Source organism: Periplaneta americana, chromosome 10, assembly GCF_040183065.1.
Source record: "Periplaneta americana isolate PAMFEO1 chromosome 10, P.americana_PAMFEO1_priV1, whole genome shotgun sequence".
In the NCBI taxonomy this organism is placed as follows: domain Eukaryota; kingdom Metazoa; phylum Arthropoda; class Insecta; order Blattodea; family Blattidae; genus Periplaneta; species Periplaneta americana.
Window position 1 is genome coordinate 47,161,663 of NC_091126.1, and position 22,965 is coordinate 47,184,627.

A 22,965-nucleotide genomic window follows, 5' to 3' on the forward strand; every position below is an offset into this window, starting at 1 on the left:
ATCTGAAAAAATAACAAGTCAGGGGCTTTTATGCAGCTCTTACCCTTACTGCTGGAGGACAGTCTTTCCATTGTTGTGATCCAGACATGACATGGCATGCATATCAGAGAGTCTATAGATGTTTCTGAATTCAACTGTTATTAAGTGTGATGTGATTGCTCAAGGTTGAGTGATTTTGAAACATTACCGACTAATACATTTCAGTTCTTAATTAGACAGACCTATAGCACATACACTGTGACCTCTTTTTAAAGCAGTAATGGTAAAAGAGAGAAAACGATGGACAATATTTTCTGTTAAGTGTTGCAATTCATTCATAGTGGCAGAGCATTCAAAAGCAGATAAAATACATGCCAACTTGGAGTCAGGCCACAAAGGGAAAAATACTGGAGGAGGGGAGTTCGATCCGGTGCTGTGGATTGGACTTCGGTGTAGCTCAATGGTGAGAGCACTTGGTACGTAGAACCAAGGACCCGGGTTCGAGCCCCGGCGCCGGAGCGAATTTTTCTCCTCTAATATTGTCACCATAACAGGACCAAAAAAATAATAATCTTTAGTAACCAAATCTAACCTGTTACAGATTCGTACATGCAAATGTGGAGTACAAAGTCAACTATTTCAGCGCTAGTTTAGCCGGAATTTCTTTCAGTGAATGTTTTTCAGTCAAAGTTGTGAAATATTAAAAAAATAAGATGTGGATAACTCAGATAATTAAAATAGCATGTATTACACACACAAAAAAACTATATTTGATGAGTAAGAACAGAAATTAAAACGTAATTTGTATCCATGTCCAGGCAGCTGTAATCGTTCCTGTTGTTTTATATGATATTCAGTTGTACATAAGCCCCTATTGTTTTGCTTAGTCAACAGTCAGAAGACTACATACTATGCTAGATTTATGATTTTGAGATGTTAATGCAGTGATCAATTCATCAGTTTCTTTTTAACATCTAACATTTTGATGGACGACACTACGATGATCTTTATAGTTACTAAGGAAGCGAATTCACATATGCCACTTTTACTCTAAAGTAACCAGAACCGTAGCCTTCAGAACTGTACATACCGCTTATAAAATTAAATCGAGTGAAAATACTTCCATTTTTATTACTTTGGTCCATAGTGAAATGCTAATTTTTACTTAATTTGTATTGTGATATTGGTACAGGAAAAATACTCTTCTTTAAGGAAAAAAAAAAAAGCCTAAGGATCGGCTCAGATTGTTCCCTTTAATCTATACGTTGCATGTTGCAAGATGACAGTGAAAGTTCTACTATTTTGATTAAAAATAGTGGTAATTCTGGGGGACGACCACTCCACGATTTTCGAATTTTTTTTCGCAAACAATTTTATGCTCGATTTACGAAGGGTAATATAAAAAAAATCGGAAAGATATATAATTTCGACTCTAGCCTAACATTACCTACACGACCACAATTTATACTAATCTTAACTAACCCAAGCTAACCTGGTAATGTTATGTAAGCTTAGGTTAGTTTAGATTAGGGGTTAGTTTTTCTTGGGTTAGGGTTAGTTAAGGTTAGGTTAGTTTGTGATAGGTTATGTTAGGTTGCAGTCAAAATTATGCGTTTCCGAAAGTTCCTTTGTATAACCTTTCGTAAATCGAGCATAAAATCGTTTGTGAAAAAAAAATCGAAAATCCTGGAATGGTCGTCCTCAGGATTTAAAAAAGTGGTTAAATTATTGGGCTATTCTATATCACGCAACACTGAAACGTTCAAATTACTTTTTCTAAGTTCTAAGATGCGGGAACATGTTAAAGGTTAGGTTAGTTTAGGCTTTCCGTATGCCTTGGATATACGAATATGTGTAACAGGTAAGATTAGGTTATTTTCGGCTTTTGGTACTATGCCTTTCTTATGTTATTACATATTTCATTATTATACATAATCCCCAAACTTCAATTCTTAATCGTAATTTCTACGATTTCGAACGCAGGCATACCAACGTAACCAATACATGTCGGAATCCCTATGAGCAAAATAATAAATACACCTTAATAATATTTGCTTGTTCTTTTTTTTTTTTTTTTTTTTTTTTTTTTGAAAGGTTTGAATATTAACATTTTTGTATCCTTTGACGATTATAGATTAGTTTTTCACTGACCTGTGCTTAGTGATTTCTCGGAGCTCCAGGCATCATTTATAGTATTCACGCCTGTTTTCAAAGAATTACTTATTGACACCTTATTATCATATTTTAATTTAGCAGCTTTCGCGTTTGGGATGTCATTGGCTTTTCGTTTGGAATTAATCTTTGTTGTAGCCGGCAACATGTTGGACATTCTTCTTCCTTTGTTGGCAATATTTACCAAACCTATGTATAATGGCGAACGTGAGCAAGCTATATACTACGTGAAACAAATTAGTAAGGCCGTGTTTCAAGCATACATGTCCAAAGCTCCCTAGTGCGTAGTTTACAAGTCACCTTGTTGCTAGTCACTAGTGTGTAGTATGGACTTGAGCCATGGATGAATATATATAATTATATATTTATCCATGCTTGAGCTTTGAGACACGGCTTAAGTATATGCATATATGCATGGTAGCCAACACTGAGAGAAAGGCTGCTATCTTGTATTTGAAAAGCTAATTGTATTACATGAAATCGTGAACGTAGTTTATGAATTTGAACACCAGAGTCGCATTGATACGATGTTCTACAACAAGTTAGAAGAGAGATTATCAGATTATAGAGTTGCCAAGTTGTCCTGTACGGTGCCGCCGCGAAACACAGCAGATGTGAAATAAGCGCCTACTTCTAAAAATTCGTCTGCTTACAACGTTGTGTATACGGAGATAAGAGCTACGAAATATATATATATATATATATATATATATATGTCTCGTGTGTGCTGCATATAACTGCAATATCAAAAGAGAAAAAAAAACTGATATATATTTCAGGTAAATTTTATGAAGTTAAGTCCATAGTTTTGTTAATTAGCAGCATTTTTTTCATACGTAAATGTGTAACAAAGCCGGGCATACCATACGGTGTATACATTTTTTTTTTTGCAGATTCCTTTTGAAAAAAAAAAAAGAACGGATGAAACAGTGGATAATAAATATGAAATGAGACAAATGATGTACTCCATCAAAACACTTGTTTATAATAATTTATGTTGCAGTTTCACACAACCTATTGTTCAAGTCCCTAAATTAATTATTACTGTAGTTTTGGTGAACTGCGTTTTCTGAAAAAAAAAAAAAAATGAAATGAACACTGTCTTCATTATATCATAAGCTTTACGTTTCGTAGATGAGGATCTGGAGTTCATGTTCTTCTGTAAATGTGCAGGAAAATCAGCAATTGTTTGTACTGCCTTGTCCAACCGCCTCCTATTGTTTGTCGTGTAAATATATTTGTCTTCTGAATGTAAAGAGTATAGGAAGGATGCCATTTAACCAGGGGCGGCTCGTCCTTAGGGGTCACCAGGTATGTGCCCCACCAATATTTCGTTCCCAGCAATTTTCTCTTCGCATTTAACACAGGCGGATGATATGAAAAGGAGAACTTTCTTCAACTCGTGGTTTACAAAGAAGTCCTGGCTAACTGTAAGTGACGAAAAACAAAGTTTATTTTGTTTCTATTGCCTGTTGTATGGTGGCAAGGGACTGTGGACGTCGACAGGTTGCAAAGATCTAAAACATTTAAGGGGGCGCATAAGAAAACAAGAAGAAACTGCAATACATTTAGAAAATCGTTGTAAATTTAAACTATTTGGGACAGAAAATATCGCAGCACAAATTGATTCCGTGGTCAAATTTTCAATCCAGAAACAAAAAAACAGATATATACTAGCAAGATTAATTGATTTTTTTAGTATTTTGCGGAACTCACGAATTATAACTGAGGGTTCAGAACGAAAATCAGGGCTCTGCAAATCAGGTAAATTTGTTAGACTTGTTATCTTTATGAGCTGTAGCTTATAAAAAGCAGACCTATTTCGAAGACAAACGATAAACCAAATAAATGGTTCACTAGTAATGGCAATTCAGGAAGAAAGGATAGTAGTAGAGTTTCTTTCATTGTAATTTTCTTTCCCATTGTTTCTTGTAAATTTCATTTTCAGAGTTCTCGTCCATAGAAACAAGTTTAGCTTTATGCAATACAATAGCAGTAAATAATATATATTTTACATTAAAAATGTGTGTGTCATTCATTCATAGTGTTCTGCCCAAAGGCAGGTCTTTCACTGCAAATCCAGCATTCTCCAGTCTTTCCTATTTCCTGCCTTTCTCTCTGTCTCCTCATATGATCCATATACCTTAATGTCGTCTATCATCTGATATCTTCTTCTGGCCTGAACTCATCTCCTGTTCACCATTCCTTCCAGTGCATCCTTCAGAAGACAATTTCTTCTCAACTAATGACCCAACAAATTCCTTTTCCTCTCTGATCAGTTTCAGCATCATTCTTTCTTCACCAACTCTTTCCAACACAGCTTCGTTTCTTATTCTGTCTGTCCATTTCAGACACTCCATCCTTCTCCATATCCACATTTCAAATGCTTCTAGTCGCTTCTCTTCACTTCGTCGTAATGTCCATGTTTCTGCCCCATAAATGCTACGCTTCATACAAAGCACTTCACTAGTCTCTTCATCAAACCAATTTAAGAATAGGCTAACGAAATATTTTTCTAACAATTCTTGTTAACAATAATAGCTGTTTCAGGTTTCTCAATGTTTAATGGTTATATATATCACTGATAAATATCTAAATTATCTCATTATTATTATTATTATTATTATTATTATTATTATATCTATTTCTTACCAATGTTTATTATTGTCACACTAACATTACTTATCCAACTTTCATTATTTACTTTCATGTTGTTTTATGGTCTAGATATTAATATAATAACTATGTAAGCAATTGTATTCAATTAGAATTAGAGTCTGGCTGGGCGGAAGAGAAGGCCTACTGGCCTTAGCTCTGCCAGATTAAATAAATTATTATTATTATTATTATTATTATTATTATTATTATTATTATTATTATTATTATTATTATTATTATTATTATTAGTTCTTTCTCCAGAGGTCTGCAGAAGATGCTCCTTTTTCTATTAAAAGCTTCCTTTGGCATTGCTATTATCCTTTTGACTTCTTGGTAGTAGCTCATGTTACTGCTTATAGTAAACCTCAAGAATTTGAAGCTGTATAATGGCGCCAACGTTTCGCACGAAAAATGTTGACCTCCTAGAAACACTCTTAACCGAGCAGCATAGGGGTTCTTTTTGATTATTTTATTTTTTTCTAACATAAGCATGTTTGCAGGTCTTCGTGTGATGCAGACTGCTATGATTTGTTGTTATTGACAGATAAAAGAAAAGGAGTATAATCTTTAAGTTCTAAGGGATAGAAGAAATGCAAAATAAAAGGTACAAATATGCTACAAACTGCATCAACCTAGAACTCAACATAGGGAGATGGCACTAACGAATTCTATCTTCCCACTGACCTCCTGCTATTTGTTTTTGTTGTTTGTTTATTCTATTTTTGTTTTTATTTTGCATTTCGTGAAAAATAATCTGCCTTCATTCATTTATTTTATTCCATAGATCTTACACGAGCAATGAAGCTTTAAGATGTGGAACAAGTCAAAATTGTACAATATTACAATTACAATTTTTACAAATTTTTACAGTTTTATAATTTAGTAATTTTCTACAATTTTTACAATTTTGTGCAATTTTTTACAATATTTTGGCGAGATGTAGTGAGATGAGGTGAGGTCCGAGGATTTGCCAAAATATTACCCGGCATTTGCCTTTTGGTTGGGGAAACCTCGGAAAAACCCAACTAGGTAATCAAATCAAAGGAGGGTAATCAAATCAAAGGGGTTGATGCCGAGGACTCGCCATAGACCATCCGGCTTCAGTCCCACAGCTGTGGAAAATCTCGGAAGAAACCAAATACCAAAGGGGGATCCAACCCAAACCCGAACACAGCTCCGGTTCAGCAGCCCAGCGAGTCTGCCGACTGAGCTACATCGATGGCTCTACTAAAAGTATACAATACTTAGCCAATCAGATTATTAAATTTACAAACGCAAACGATCATTCATAAGTTGAGCTATATGTATAATACAAAACAGTAAATTAATTAAATTTAAGGCATAAACAATTCAACCAGTTGTGGTACACAGAAATTGATAATACATATCATGCAAACTACTTAAATTACAAACACAAATAATTTATCAACAGAGCTATACAGATTAGTATTAAATTTAAAGCATATACAATTCATCGGCCAAAACTATACAAATATATACAATACAAAGTATGCAGAATAATTTAATTTACAAGCATACTTTCATTAAGCTATACAAATTTGTGCAATTAATATCAAGTAGATTAATTCAATTTATAATCATAAACAATTCATCAGTTGAGCTATACAGACTACTATACAATTTACAGCATATACAATTCATCAATTGAGCTATACAGACTACCATTCAATTTACAGTAGGCCTATATATATTGGAGTTGCATTCTTTTATACAGTGTGAGTCTGATAATATCATCTTTTTTCATCACTCATCAAGGAGGATGCCAAAACTATTGGAGTTAAAAACTGGATGAATGTTGCTAGAAATAGGGATGAATGGCGGAAACTCCTATGGACAGCCAGGACCCATGATGGGGATGAAGGATGATGATGACAAACTGTAGATCAAGCATCGCTGACTATTTTCATCAGTCTCTTGACCGATTTTATGTGGCATGGAAATCAAGGAACGTTTTTTTCTTGGTTTTCTCAGAAAATTCCATACTCTGGAAATCTTCAGTATTTAAATAACAGAAGGTCTGGTATAATGAATTTCTTAAAAAGGGAAAGACAAAATATGAGTTCTTACTGCTCATGTTGTCCTCAAATTTTTTAAACATTATCATATACTCAGTTTTTTCTTATATGTATTATTATTCAATTCTATTTGTGTCCTGTATTCATCTATATTTATTTAGTTATTTATCTGTATTAATCTAACCTGCCTCTCTTCGGTATATAAACTGCACAGTTGCACTTCTCTTAATTTTCCTTGGCTCTTCTTATGTTTCAAGATATGTTTTCCACGTTCATCCGTGGGGGAGAGTGTTTCAGTAGTGCTTGGCCTTTTATTCTGAATGACATATCTATGTCTGACAAATTTCTCGTGTTTATCCAATGTGCTGAGATAACATATTTATACACAGGTATCCTCTGACATTGATCTCAAAACTGTAATCGTAATACCATATCCCTTTATTTTTAAATCATTCTCCTTTCTTGGTCTGATGTTTTTTACTTTTTACTGCTGACATGTTTTGCTATAAATGCAACCCTTTGATCATGAGTACCATGCCCACAGTATCCTGAAAAATTTTTTTCTAATATTATTTTTCAGAACCATAATGCATTGTTTAAGTGGTTTCATTTTCCTAGCATGTACGTCCTTTCCCCTACGTAACATTAAATTAAAGTCTGATTTCCCAGTATTTGAAAGATGTGTTCATTCTATGCACACTGCTTGTGCCCAAGGATGTTGTGAAGAACTGGTTTCAACATTGTCATTCTTAGGAGTAAGTACAACTTAATATTTCGAAGTAGGTGTGTCCACTACAGTTTGGGAGAACAGTTTTCAAAATATAGGGGAAGGAAGGGTATTGGCGCTCACCTAAGGAAAACCATTATTTCTTTTCAAAACAATGGTCAATCTTAATACTTTATTCACAAAAAGCAGACATGAACTAGATTTCTTTACATCTGAAATAGTATTACTTAAGAAAGTATTATATTTAGGGAACTATTAGGAAAACAATGAAAATGGGTAATGAGCGGTATTGCCCGACACTGTAGGGCAATGGCGCTCAACATAGTAAATAACATTCACGCGTATTTAGGTGCAGTGATCGCATTTATAATTATGTGATGGATCAACCCCACTGCATTCCTTCTGTATCTAGTTTGCACACACAATACACCGAAACCACACTTCACCATCTTCACCGAATTCTTCACACACAGCGCAAATCTCTTCTACTTCCTGAGGAAGTGTGTTTGGATTAATGTCATCTAATTCATCATCATCACACAAATCATCTTCATCCAGTTCATCTTCTGATGTACTTTCTTATAACTTTCTTTTTGGTTTTTTAATTTTCTTTGCCCTGATCTTTGATAAAGGAGCAATGGTTGATTTTGGTTTTTCAGACTTCTTAGTCTTACGTTTGTCAGCTCTGCGCTTCTCTAAGACTTCTAGTTTTTCCTTCATCGGTGATCCTGTAAGTATCTCAGAATGCTGTTTGGTATTGCCGGATCTTCTTTTACTGGTGGTTTTTGAGGGGCCAGGAATAGGTGATATTTGGGTGATTGGTATTGATTTTCTATTTTGATTTGTTTCTAATGCAGAAGGATGCGATGGAATTTCTTGAGAGGTCGTCGGCTGTATAGAAGATATTGTGAGTAAATTCTTGTGACATATTGGCTTCACACTAGTTGCTGACTTGTTCCTTCAATCTGATTATCGTCGTCAATCAATGAAAGAACTGAACCTTCTCCTGGTGGGCTCAAATTCATTGCAGCCATAAAATCTTCATCTGAGTAAACATTTCGGTTCAAGGGCCAAATGCCATTTCTTTTGAATCCATTGGTCGCTTTTTCCACAGAAGAAACTCTACCATATGCTTGATTGAAAAGCTTTGCAATGTCGTATGGAGTGATTTTTTCAGCTGCATGAGTCTTCAAGAAAGTTTCGCATTCTTTGTTGAACGTTGATTTTAATGGTCCACAGAAGATGAGGTCAAGGGGCTGCAATCTGTAGGAGATATTGAAATGATATGGATGCCTTTCTCTTTCCAAAAGGAATATGAAGACAATGATGTGTGATTGCTGTGAATATCCATTATAAGGAGAAAATGGTTATCGATGGAAGCACTAGTTTCCTTTGCAAAGTGTTCTAACCAGACAGTGAAAAGTTCAGACGTCATCCACCCATTTTTAGAGCACTTGTACAGTGCTCCTGTAGGTCCATCACACTGTAGCTGAGGTGACATTCGTTGGCGCGGGAAGATAAACATCGGGGGAATGTAGTGTCCTGCAGCACTAACTGCACAACAGACCGTAATATTCTTGCCCCTCTCCCAGCTGATAATGGTGCCAACTTGTTTCGTCCCTTTAGATGCAATAATGCGCGAAGTAGTATGGACAGTTGAGACCTCCGTCTCGTCTACATTGTAGATCCTCCTGGCTGGAAAGTTGAATTTTGAAAACAGTGACTCAAGTTTGCTATAGACTCGTTGAATTTCATCCATATTAAATGCCAGAATACGGTTAACGCTTTTTGCTTCAGGTTTCCTTAAGCTCAATTTTGGATGCCGTCTTAGGAAACCCTAAAACCAATCTTTTCCAGCTTCCCTTTTGTCTCTGGAAAAGTTGTTTTTAATGTCATGTTTTTCTGCATATTCAAAAACTATCTTTTTGAGTTCAGAAGCTGTAATACCAAAGTATAATCTAGAAATCGTGAAAACATACTCTTCAGTTTCATTTTCTTGTTCCTCACTGAAAACATATTTTGCACCTAAAGAGGGGCCATAAGGCTTTCCCACTTTACTCTGTCCTTAAGTGTGCTGAAAGGGATATTGAATTGCCGAGGTGCTTGTCAAATTGATGTTCCTGAAGAAACTGTTCTAAAAGCTGTTTTCATGGTCTCCATTGTCCACGCTGCCTTATTTGTACACCTTTGTCTTTTTTCGGCATCTGTTAATAGTCGAATTACGAAGTTAATTAATAATAGAATAAATAGAGACATCGCACGTCGTTAAAATAGGAAGCATAATGATATTTAACATATTGAATGCTTTTATTGCAGCAATATGAGAATATAGGCTTAAATGGACTGTTTTCTACAACGAAATAACCTCAGCTGGAGGGTAATACCGCTCACTTGAGCGCCACAACCCTCCGTAGCAATATTGAAATTCTTAACATGTAGCGACGAAAGAAGCTTATTACAGATGTTTATAAATATATCAATGTGAAGCTGACTTTATCCCCTACATAAACATATTAATTGTTAATAATGTAAAAGGATATTTGTTCACATACCTTCAGTTTGAAATATGCGTGTTCTTATAACAAAATACAAACAAAAATATTCTCGCTTACAACAACTAAATGTGCTTTCCACCGGTAACCGTTCAACTACTATGCACCTAGTACAGTGTCCGCAAAATAGCATCACCTCCTGAGCTCTTCAAAATTTAAACCAAGCAGATATATTAGCATGAGCGCGATTGCCCTCTGAGCGGTACAACCCTCCGTTCCCCTACTCTTGTTGCAGATCTGAACCATTATGGGAGACTTTAGTAATAGTAGCTGTTTTTAATTCCTCCAGACTGCTTTCACTTTCTGATCCTGGGTTAGGCCTATTTGTTTCGTATTTGGTAATTTTTCCTAGTTCGACTGGAAGTGGCCACAATACTCAATTATGATCACAGCATTCATCTATAACAAATTTAAGTTTCGCAGGAATTCAGTGCATTCAATATCCTTCCTATGTATATTGTTGTTGTTGTTATTATTATTATTATTATTATTATTATTATTATTATTATTATTATTATTGTTATGATAAGTGAAATTCGAAGAAAATTTGATTGTAGTAGACAAAAAAAAAATAACCCATACAAAACCAGTTGCATGTAGTAAATAAATATCAGTCACTAAAATCATTACTTTAATTTGATTGTAATATATAGAGCGAGTCATCTATTTCATATTAAACATATGAAGAGGTCCCTCGAATAATGTTGTAAGCACCACTTTTTCTGAAGACCCGGTCGGGACAAGTTACCTGGTTGAGGTTTTTTCCGGGGTTTTCCCTCAACCCAATACGAGCAAATGCTGGGTAACTTTCGGTGCTGGACCCCGGACTCATTTCACTGGCATTATCACCTTCATATCATTCAGACGCTAAATAACCTAGATGTTGATACAGCGTCGTAAAATAACCCAATAAAATAAAATAAATTTTCCGAAGATGATGTTTTGATGGAATAATGTTGTATATCCATAGGCCTTTAAAGTGCCATAGTTTCGTGTCAATATCTGAACTGGAAGTCCACTTATTTTTTGTATCCGTGGACTAATGTTGGATGTGCTGGCAAGATAGCTGATGTTCCTGCAACATCATTGTCTCCAGGCATACTTCATAAGTTAAACAAAGGTAAAAGAAGACAGGCAAATGATAACGGATGTTAGGATAATAAAGGGAAGATACTGAAGAGTTGCGGAAAATCATATACAAGCAGGAATAGAGTTCTTCAAGATGAGATATCAACACCTAACTTGGTAAGTGGAAAAACGTTGGATATCCCTATTTCTCTTGTTTCAATAGCAATTCACCTAGGCATACAATATTTATTTCAAAAAGTATATCACGCGATGTATATTGGCAAATATGTATAACATTAGTCCTGATATCATTACTTATGAGTTATAGACACTCATGCGTCATTTTCGAAATACATTTTACTACCGCAGTTAATCTGCCACTGTACTAATGTGAAAAACAGGGATTACAGTAGGCTGCTGATATCGATTATGTTGATTAGTTTAGAATAGGTCTGATCCTTTCAAGAAGTAAAAATATCTGATCTTTACTCTGAAATCTTGGTATGTTATGATTTTATGCTCAGATGTGTAAATGCAATCCAGTAATACTACAGCACCAAACCCTCACACAGCTTTCTTAGCATTCTATAAAATGTCACACGATGAACAAACAGCATTCCTTGCAAACAAATGCATCGCAATGAAACCAATACAACAGAGATGGGTACAAAAAGCAGTGTCCAAGAAGCACTGTACCATTGGACTTGGTTACACTTATTACCCAGGCTAGTCCAAGCAATCCACAGTGTGTTACATGACATAAGAGCAGTTTAAAGACCTAAGTCTAGTAGGAAACTCTATTAAACGCTATTTGGAGTTGAAAATCACAAAAGTAGTTTGGCTCCAAAGTTCTCATGAGATCCTATTTCTGTACACACAAGGGTATCACAATGTTCTACAACCCTGGATGACTTACTCCAAGAAGAAACAGAGGAAGACCTCGCAAACGTTCAAATAATATGGCATCTTGCCTTCCCACACCTGACTAGCTCATTGGCAAAAAAAAAAATCTTGTCTCGGTGATGGATTATATTCAAGATGACTTAGACTTGCTTACAGAGTAATTTTTACTAATGTCATATTCACTGCTATTTTTCAACTGGCATTTTGTTTTACTTGACATACATGAGTGCTGTAAGTATAAGAAAATATCCATTTTATTCCATCTATATTCCCAATGGATGCCATTTTTTATTTCAACAGCAATTATTCATATTCTGTGAATGACAATCAGGTAATGTTATGGTATACTAATATTATGCATGTTTCTAAGTAATAATGTCTTTATTCAAGTCCATTTACAACTTGTATTCCTGTGTAATGACACGTGTGCATGGATATACAACATTATTCCATTAAATTCATGTTTTAAATCTATTTATTTCTTTATCTTATGTTTATTTTGGAGACATTACAATGTGTGTGTTCTAAAATCCATTCTGGTTATGATGACCAAGAATTTTTATTTTAATTTTTTTTTTATGTGACGATGTGTTCTTCACCTGACATAATTAGGAACATTAAATCCAGACGTTTGAGATGGGCAGGACTTGTAGCACATATGGGGGAATCCAGAAATGCATATAGAGTGTTAGTCGGGAGACCGGAGAGAAAAAGTTCTTTGGGGAGGCTGAGATGTAGATGGGAGAATAATATTAAAATGGATTTGAGGGAGGTGGGATATGATGGTAGAGACTGGATTAAACTTGCACAGGATAAGGACCATTGGCGGGCTTATGTGAAGGTTCCTTAAAACCCATTTGTAAGTAAGTAATGTGATGACGTGACAGTTTTTCTCGATTTCCAAACAATTTGCTAAGTGGCACTTACAACATTATTCGAGGGACCTCTTCATATAAATACTTACAGAAAATACTCCTATTAAAAACATTTGCCTACCTTTGTCAATGTGAACGTGCTTTTGTATTAGACGAAACATTTTCTTTCTACGAGAAAACATCTTACAACACTTAAAATAACTCGTAGTGCTATTCTTTCATATTCTAGAATGTAACAAGAGTGGAAATATAAATATTAGAAGCTTCCTCATTAATATAGTGTTGGCACCTGTTAGTTTAAGTACAGGGGCATAAAAATTTTAAGTGGTCAACATAACATTACTCCAATACATTTTAGTAATGGTACTAAGGGCATATGTCGACATATACTGTTAATACCCACAAAATGTTAGAAACTTAAGGCAAATTGAGCACTTTATTTTCTTATGACCTGTATTCCACTCAAACACAAGTCTGTAATACCAAGTGAAAACTTTTTATTTAATAGCTTATCGAAAGCGAAAGATTGTAAAAAGAAAGTGACTTAAGTACCATTGATAATACACCGAAGAGCTATGAAAATAAAAAATAAATAACATTTTTCTTTATACGGTATGCTAATCTTTAGACCTCCTGTGGTGTGGTAAAAATGTAATTAGATACCTGTTTTTTTACTGTTTATAGTAGAAAATAAAAGGCAAGTTTTGTATACCCTTACATTTTGAATTTCGGAAATTTTTTTTATATACGCCCTACTACCCAGCTAAGTCTTCCCTGCCTCCTCCGAATCCAGCACAGTGATGTATTCCACTCCACCCCTCTAGAGGCAAGATGGGCCATTAAAATAGAGGGATCGGGTAAAGGAAGACGTCTGTCTAAATGCACAGTTATATTTAATTGATCACAGATCCTACAGTTATTGAGCTAACGATTTGGAATTTAGTATGGCTATTTAAAGTGAATTTGTGTATTTTGAGTCTTAGTTACAATATTACATTACTGGGAGTCCAGTTATATACCGACCTAACCTAACCTGACATTACAGAAATAAACGATGAATTTAAATACTATTATAGTCACAATCATGCCATAGTATGAAAGAAAAATTTCACAACCTCGAGCGGGAATCGAACCTGCGACTTCCTGTTCTCCAGTCAGGCGCTCTACCACTGAGCTATCGAGTTCGTCTCACGCCAAAGGCTTGGAATTATCCTTTCATACTGGCTACTCTGTTACAGAGTACTGTCCATAGCGTCTGATCTAGTCAGCACTGCTTATGGGTTGAAAGAAACTTTTACAAATGTAATCTTCATCATTACGACTTTAATTTATAGACATGAGTGGCGATAGTAGACTAAAACAAGCCTATAATAAAGTATATAATATCATCACAGTCTAGTATATACAGTCGCGGAGCTCAATACGTAGTAAATATGCAAACATTAGATAGTTGCTCACCACTAGGATCGCTAATATCGCCTCATTACAGGCAATGCAAAATAGAACTGTTACAGTCTATTGTTTCTAGCACCCTCAAAACTCAAGCTTCGTGACTGTATATAGTAGACTGTGATATCATTCTATCAGATGTTACATCCATCGAAATAAACAAATTCAAATAAGTTTGTTTCAAAAATAGTTACAATGTTTGACAGCATGTACAGGTGCGAACAGTTTTTATTATTTTTCAGTTTTTATTATTATTATTATTATTATTATTATTATTATTATTATTATTATTATTATTATTCAAAGAACAAGCTGAGGAATCAACTGTCACATGGCAACTTGATTTCAATTTGAGATTTGTAAATCCAAATTCAATAATTCCGAATAATGAAGAAATAATTTCAAAGAAAACCAGACGAAATTCTGATGATCATTCTTCAATAGCATAATTTAATTATTTTGCTTTTCTGCATTAGGTGTTGTAAGTTTTCTTAGCGTGATTTATGAGAAGCACCAAATTTATGTCGTGATAACACATTAATTATAAACCTAGTGCATGTAAAAAGAAAGTTTATTTCCAATGAAAAATAAATGTTACTTACAAACAATTAACTTTTCTTCTTTCTCTTTTGTTCTTAAAATCCCCTTCCTTTCTGATCTGTTTATATGCACCTACACATTAAATCATTAACAAATATTTAGAAATTTAGTAACGAAAGTTATTGTAATAATTAGTCTTTAATCTATGTATGTACAGACACGGAAATAAAATTTGGAGCTTCTTTATTGTATAAGTATCGCTTACAACACACTGCGCATGTGCAGTAAACAAGATCCCCTGTATATATGCTACTTGTGGACAGTCGAGCGAAATTGTTGCCTACCTACAGGTGGACTCCCTTCAAGACTCGTTCCAAATTTTACTTCCGTATCTGTATAGTACATTCCTGATGTCTACTTTGGGACACTATGTAGTGCATACACATGCGCTCTGATCAAGGTATATATTAATTTGTCCTACAAAATTTATCTGTAATATTGACACTTAATATTTTAGGAGAAAAATTCGCTCTGGCAAGTGTCAATATTACAGATAAATTCTGTAGGACAAATTAATATATATCTATAATATTCTCTTAGCTAGCAGTGCATAATAACTGTGGATTCCTGGCCAACAAGTCACTCAGCTGAGTGCACTCCTAGTATAATGGCAGTTGACATTGGATACAAGTCAACATATATATGCATAACTTGGAGTCAGGCCACAAAGGGAAACATTGAAGGAGGAGAATTCGATCCGGTGCTGTGGACTGAATTCGGCGTAGCTCAGTGGTCAGAGCGCTTGGTACGTAGAACCAAGGACCCGAGTTCGATCCCCAGTGCCAGAGCTAATTTTTCTCATAAAATATTAAGTGTTAATATTACAGATAAATTCTGTAGGACAAATTAATATATATCTATAATATACTGATATGTAGATTGTAGACCTGTCACATTATATTTATTCAGTAGTCGAATTGGAAATAATTTACTGTGGTCTTTTCCAGGCAGAGATATTTGTAATCCTGACCTGGCAATTGGCTATCACCAATTTAAATCAAAATTGGTGTGGGAATGTCTTCACATCCTCCTGGTACTGTCACAGAATAACTTCATAGAATTATGAGGGGTGCCGGGACAACAGAGTATTGAAGGAAATGAAGAAGCAGACAAACTGGCCAATAAAGGTACAAATAGCTTCCTTATTGGGCCAGAACCAATCTGCGGAATCGACAAATCAAGTGTAACAACCACAGTAAAAACATGAGCCGGAAAAGAACCCCAAAGAAAATGGTTAGCTTATCCTGACCAATCTCTTGGCAAAGGTTTAGTCAAGTGTTCCAGCTTAGCTTTCACCAGGTCTCTCCTACATTTAAGTAGGAAGAAACTGAAGAGAGCAGTTGCACTCGTCACTGGACACATGGATATTTCAGGAAACATCTGCAAGCTGTGGGACTCTTCCGTGGAGACCCCAATTATAGATTATGTGGGCAGCATATTCAACCTTAATTATTGTAATGGCAGACTATTTATTCTCTATCTTTGTTTCAATTTTTTCAATTATCAGAGAACACTTTCACTTACCTTGAAATAAAACACAAAAAGGAAATTGTTATTATATCAAGTGTCACTAATTACCAGTATGTTTAGACAATTGATTAATTACTTAATTTATTTTCATCACCTGCTGCAGCAGAAAGTACAAGAACCTTATTTTACAAATACAAGCAATTACTCTTGAACCTACGAACTTTTACTCATAGCCTATATGGCAGACTATTTATGCTGTATTTGGATTTATTTCTATCAGTAACTGCTATAAGTAAAAGTTTAAATGCAGAATAAATCTAATTACAAAATAAAGACGTGTTCTGTAGCTGAGGCCATCCACGCCCCTAAGGAATAAATATGAAAAGAGTAATCAATATATAATTATGAAATAATAATTTTAAATTATTGATTATATTTAAGTGTTAAAAGTAGTGTATGCAAGATTCAAGATGGAATAATTTTAATTAGAAAGGAAACTAAAATAACCAAGGATAGCATATCTATCTTACTGGAACGTTTTAGAGTATATGGATCGAGATAGTAACAATAAAATATGATGTGGGATCAAGAAAGACCCCCAGGTAAGTGTCGAAGATTAAAGAAAGCAGTACGTAATATTTTATATACACTCAGGGACAAAAAAAACGGACACTTCTATATTTGCTTGTATTTTGTTGCCAATTATTTCAAAATGAAACAAAATCCATTTAAACAAAATAATGTTTCATTTAGCACCTTATACGACAACGTTTGAAAAAAAAAAATCTCTGATGAGAAAATTTACAAAAAATTACAAAGGGCATATAACTATGGCATCGTTTGGTCTAACTGTTTTTTCATTTTATGGTGCCTTAAACATTAAAAACTCTTTTTAGTAACGGGTATTACCCCCCTCTGGCTTGAATAACTGCATCCATACGTCTTGGCATGCTCTCAATTTGGTTAGCAATGTCTTCTTGAGGAATAAGTTCCCATTCTTCGCCAAGTGCTCGCCTCAACTCTTGTAACGATTCTGGTCTCGGTCGTCTATTCTTAACACGCCATCCCAGCATGTCCCACACGTGTTCAATTGAGTTCATGTCTGGACTCCTTGCTGGCCATGGAAGAACATGGATTCCCACTTCTTGGAGATAATCTCCGACCACATGGGCAATATTCGGCCATGCATTATCATGCATTAAAACAAAATTATCGCCTACAAATTGGCCAAATGGCACAACATGATCAGCCAAACATTCATTTATATACCTATCAGCTGTTAGTCTTCCATTTTCAACAAAAACCAACTCTGTACGAGCATCCGTACACATTCATGCCCAAACCATCACTCCACCACCTCCATACGGCACATTTTCGGAAATGCAACACTGTGAAAATCGTTCTCCCCTCCTTCTCCAAACTCTTTCACGTCCATCAGGTGAGCACAGATTGAAACGGGACTCATCGGTGAACAGAACACAGCTCCACTCTCCATTTCTCCAATCCCTGTGATCATTTTCAAAACGCAGCCATTCAACTCGATGCATCCTGAGAAGTCTGGGACCAGTTACAGGTCTACTTGATATCAGTCCACTTGCTTTCAACCTCCTTCTAACTGTTTTGGCCGAAATTGGGCGTCCATGCATGTTAACAAATTGCTGGGCTACACTAGTAGCTGGCAGGTTGCGCTCCCTAAGAACTCTCAACACCATATACCTGTCTTCATTTGGATTTGTAACTCTTGGACGACCCGAACCTGGTCTTCTGGTATATTCTAGGGTCTCTCTATACCTTTTTATGGCATCATGGGTTGTGCTTCTAGCCATATTCATAACATTTGCAATGTAACGTACACTGCATCCATCATCGTAAAGGGCTACAGCTCGAGCCACATCTTCAGGTCGCATCTTGTTTTAAGACAAATGTTACAACCCCACTTAAACTCAGAAAATGTAAAAATAAAGAAATAACGAATGACAACGATAATGAAGCACAAAATGGTTGAGACAAAATTGTTATAGCTGAGACTCCGAAAGCAAAATTGGAATATTTGGTTGTAATGGCTTGTTTATAAAACAAAAAACAATCAACAATGTATACACGTCTCCATAACAACAGATGGCTACCATAATATTGTATGAGAAGATAATGTTTTGCAAAATACCAGCAAATATTAAAGTGTCCGGTTTTTTTTTGTCCCTGAGTGTATTTTTAATAACACTTATAAAAATTTATATAAAAAGAAATGATATTTCAAAACTCTATCTGCAGATTTCTCAGATATAACAAGGAGCAAATGTGTGCAAAATTTTAGATCCTATCTCTGACAAGTCATGGGAAAATAATCATAACATACCAAGATTTCAGAGTAAATTCATTAATATGTCACCTCAACAGACTGTTCGCACCTGTACATGCTGTCAAACATTGTAAGTATTTTTTAAACAAACTTAATTGAATTTGTTTATTTCGATGGATGTAACATCTGATAGAATGATATCACAGTCTACTATATACAGTCACAAAGCTTGAGTTTTGAGGGTGCTAGAAACAATAGACTGTGACGGTTCTATTTTGCATTGCCTGTAATGAGGCGATATTAGCGATCCTAGTGGTGAGCAACTACCTAATGTTTGCATATTTACTACGTATTGAGCTTCGTGACTGTATATACTAGACTGTGATGATATTATATACTTTATTATAGGCTTATTTTAGTCTACTATCGCCACTCATGTCTGTAAATTAAAGTTGGATATGTGCTGGCGCATACAGTTTCAAAGGGAAGACCAAATTTTCTCTTAAAACCATCTCAAGGATAAGTTGAAATTATAAATAATTGAAAAGAATAAATATAATACTAATAACAATGTAGTAATTTAAATTATAATTTTATCTTCAATGTCTAACCTGAAATCAGTTTCTCTCTTCTCTCTAATAATATCTATATTTTTCTGTTTTTTGTGTCTCATACTGACTTCTTACATTTTTTATAAATAACACGTTTCTTATATATTATTAAACACTATATTTCACCGCCATGTTCAGTATAAAAAACTTAACCTTCCATTCCTCACTTAAAGCTTTATTGTAAGCTCGCTTACGATCTGTCATGGTCTGCAACATTGTATGTACTGTAGTATAATAATAATAATAATAATAATAATAATAATAATAATAATAATAATAATAGTAGTATTGAGTTGCTAAGGCCGGGTTGACGACGTCATCTCGATAGTTGCCTATTGTGTACCCCGAGTTATGGGATGAATGAGAATGAAGTGTACCAGCCCACGGGCTGCATGAGACCTCCCCGCGTTAAGTTCATACTGCCGAGGTGACCAAGCAGCACAGGATCCATTCTGACAGACCTTCTAAGGTGTCGAAGCCCCCCTCGGAAGTGCTCTTTAGGAATGAATTCTAGCAGAGATATTGTGAAAGGCTTGGAACACAGGGACGGTTTCGGAAAGGATGTTCCTCCTGCAAGCAGACGAAGACATGCGTTATGACATGAATATGCCTGTGGAATGAGATGATGAAGATGAATTTTATGAAATTTAAAATTATTTTTCTGCAGGGAAGAGGAAGGGAAATGAATCGTGGAAATTAAATTTCCAACCCGATATTTGCCTAAGAAACTGTGTAAAACACAGAAAAACCACAGTCAGAGTGATTGGTTGGTCCGGGGATTCGAACTGCAGATCTCCCGAATGCGAGTCCTGTGCTTAAACATGAGCCACCGCGCTCGGTTGTACGTACTGTACATCTCTTCTTACTGCTGTAGTAGCAATGTGCCTCGGGCAGAAAAGAGCCGTGCCAAAGGAGAAAGCTTAAAAAAATCTCACGCTCGACTTACTATACTTCGTTCCATAATGTCTGATAGGAGAAGTAAACATTGTCGACAGAGGAGGAGGGAAGTATAATTGCTATTCAACGAATAGCAGGGGTCTCATTCCATGCTTGTCTTGAAGTTCGGCGGTCTGAAGCGTTCTAGCCCAGCCCAACTTCAAGACAAGTATGAAATGAGACCCCTGCTATTGGTTGAATAGCAATTAAACTTCTCTCTTCCTCTGCTGGCAATATTTACTTCTCCTGTCAGACATTATGGAACGTAGTATAGTATGCATCGTATGCCTCCAATGGGCCTTCTCATTTTGCGGCGATCAAAATACATGAAACGAGACTACCGCTATAAATGATTTACATTTAAATCAGCTAACAACCTCCATATCAAACCCCAAACTATTATACTATTTCCATTTCAACTTTTCCAACGCTTAACTTGTTGTGAAGCTGAAAAACGGTTGTCCTTCAATGATACACAATATTTAATTTATTGGATCAGAAAGTGGATTTGACTTGAAGCAGCTGATTATTCACTTGAAAGATTCAATGTAGAGGTACTGTCGAAGATATAGATCAACCCTGTCCAAACGGTGCTTATTGAAGGCGAGCGTCTACACCTGTGGAGTAATGGCTAGCGCGTCTGGCCACGAAACCAGATGGCCCGGGTTCGATTCCCAGTGGGGACAAGTTACCTAGTTGAGGTTTCTTCCGGGGTTTTCCCTCAACCCGATATGAACAAATGCTGGGTAACTTTCGGTGCTGGACCCCGGACTCATTTCACCGGCATTATCACCTTCACCCCATTCAGACATTCAGACGCTAAATAACCAAAGATGTTGATAAAGCGTCGTAAAATAACCTACTAAAAATTGAAGGCGAGCACTCAGCTGAAGGAGGAGAGTCGAAGAAATAACTCGCGAGAGCAGAGTAGGGGTGGTATCGTTGCGGTGAAGTAGAAGGAGTAGGGTGCTCTAGTTAACTGTTCAGAATTCTTCAATATTGTCTTGTCTCTTAAGTTGTAATTACCTGTAGTGCATAATGGACTTAGGGAAATGAAAGAAACGTGATCACCAACCATGTTCTTTTCATATGTTATGGGAAAGCTGTTATTTTTTCTAGCAGCTGGAGAACATTCTCAGGGTCTTATATGTCAGGAAATTATAAAAGGAAGACGAAAACATAATATGTACCACTACGACACCATACATAAAGCTATGTATGATGATTTTGTTGGCGAAGATCGCAAGAGAAAATTTGACAAGTTAAAACTATCTCTATACTATGAGGTAGGCTATAAATGTATCGTTGCATGTTGAGTGGTTTTAAGCATTTAAAATATATTTTAGTTTTATTTATAAAATGCTACAAAATTAAAAGGTACCTAATTCATTTCATTAGGTAATTCTACATTACAATTTTAAAATATTGTAATAGCCTATTTATTAATTTCTGTGCAATATGTTTCCATAGTTCATAAAAGTTATTTAAAACAGAAATGCATTAGTTAGAAGCAGACAGCGACATTAAACAATACTAATAATAATGAAACAACTACTACTGGTATTGCTACTGCTGCTGCTGCCGCAGTAGAAAACTTTATTTCTTTTCATTTCTTTCAATATATAGGACTCTGACCAGGTTCGGTGTTAGTTCACACAAAGAATATTCACCCAAATTAAATTGGCACTTAGTGACAGTAGGGACGTCGCCGCCTTTACTCCCAAGGAAATGCCCCTGGTACTCATTTATGATAGAGGCTGAGTAAACTTGAGTGCGGCTGGTAGGATTAGATCAATGAAGAAATCCATGACCACATCGGGAATCAAACCCGTGACTTTTCAACTTGCAGCGTTAAGCCTTAACCGCGACGCTAACGCGTGCTCTATTACATGATGTAACTTATGTATGTAATCTAATGTAGGCTATATACAACAGGAATGTACCACTCCAAACTGTCGACAATTGCAAAATGGTTTTAAGTTAAGCGACTATAAGTAAAATGTAAGGAATAATATTAATAATAGTAATAATTCAGGAATTAAACTTTATGGCATGTTGCATCCTCAATCCTGATAGGATTTTTAAATATACACTAGAAATTTACAAGTAACGGGACGTCCTACTTGTGTGGTGAACACCATCAGTTTAAGACAACAGAGAATAAAAAATGAAACGACACAAACATTCTATATGACTGATAGATAAATCCTGTACCGTGTCATAGCATCGGAATATCAACATCTTGAATCTTAGAGACAATTGCATCTCACAGGAAAATAATCCTTGCGTGTATCGTAATTTCAGCCTCCTGCAAAATAATATTCGGGTTTGTTATATTTATTAAATATTAGATATACTTTTAAATGAGCAGAACAATATAGTCATGAACAGAACCGATACTCTGCGACAGAGAGATGTCTTTATGGATTTCAGACTCTCAAAGCGATTCAGATATGAAAATCATGAGTTATTCAACTGTGTGTTAAAATTTCTCCGACGTTTAAGAATTAATCGCACTGTAGTTACAAATGACATTATCGGACATGGATCATATATTCTGTTGGCGACCTAAAGGTCGGAAAAATAATTTGAAAATTCCATAATCTTCTTAACGTGTTAATAAGTTATTC

The 22,965-nt window shown here is 35.5% G+C and overlaps 1 protein-coding gene and 1 long non-coding RNA gene across 6 annotated transcripts in view; one reads left to right on the forward strand and one right to left on the reverse strand.

Annotated features, from left to right (window-relative positions):
- The window catches only part of sud1 (Prolyl 3-hydroxylase sud1), a 28,082-nt gene extending 25,518 nt beyond the window's left edge, over positions 1-2,564 (reverse strand). For 4 of the 5 annotated variants that reach the window (XR_011334306.1, XM_069837362.1, XM_069837361.1 and 1 more), the window contains exon 1: positions 2,131-2,538. Coding sequence is in view for 4 of the 5 variants with exons in the window: in XM_069837362.1 (XP_069693463.1) it covers positions 2,131-2,308 (178 nt within the window). In the remaining variant the exon portion in view is untranslated. Of the gene's footprint in view, positions 1-2,130 lie in introns of all 5 variants that reach the window. The other variant, XM_069837359.1, reaches the window with a different exon arrangement.
- Positions 2,562-19,359, forward strand: LOC138707654 (uncharacterized). Its single transcript, XR_011334308.1, has 2 exons — positions 2,562-2,930; positions 15,967-19,359. It is a non-coding gene; the product is annotated as an uncharacterized lncRNA (long non-coding RNA).
- Positions 19,360-22,965: the final 3,606 nt, after the last annotated feature.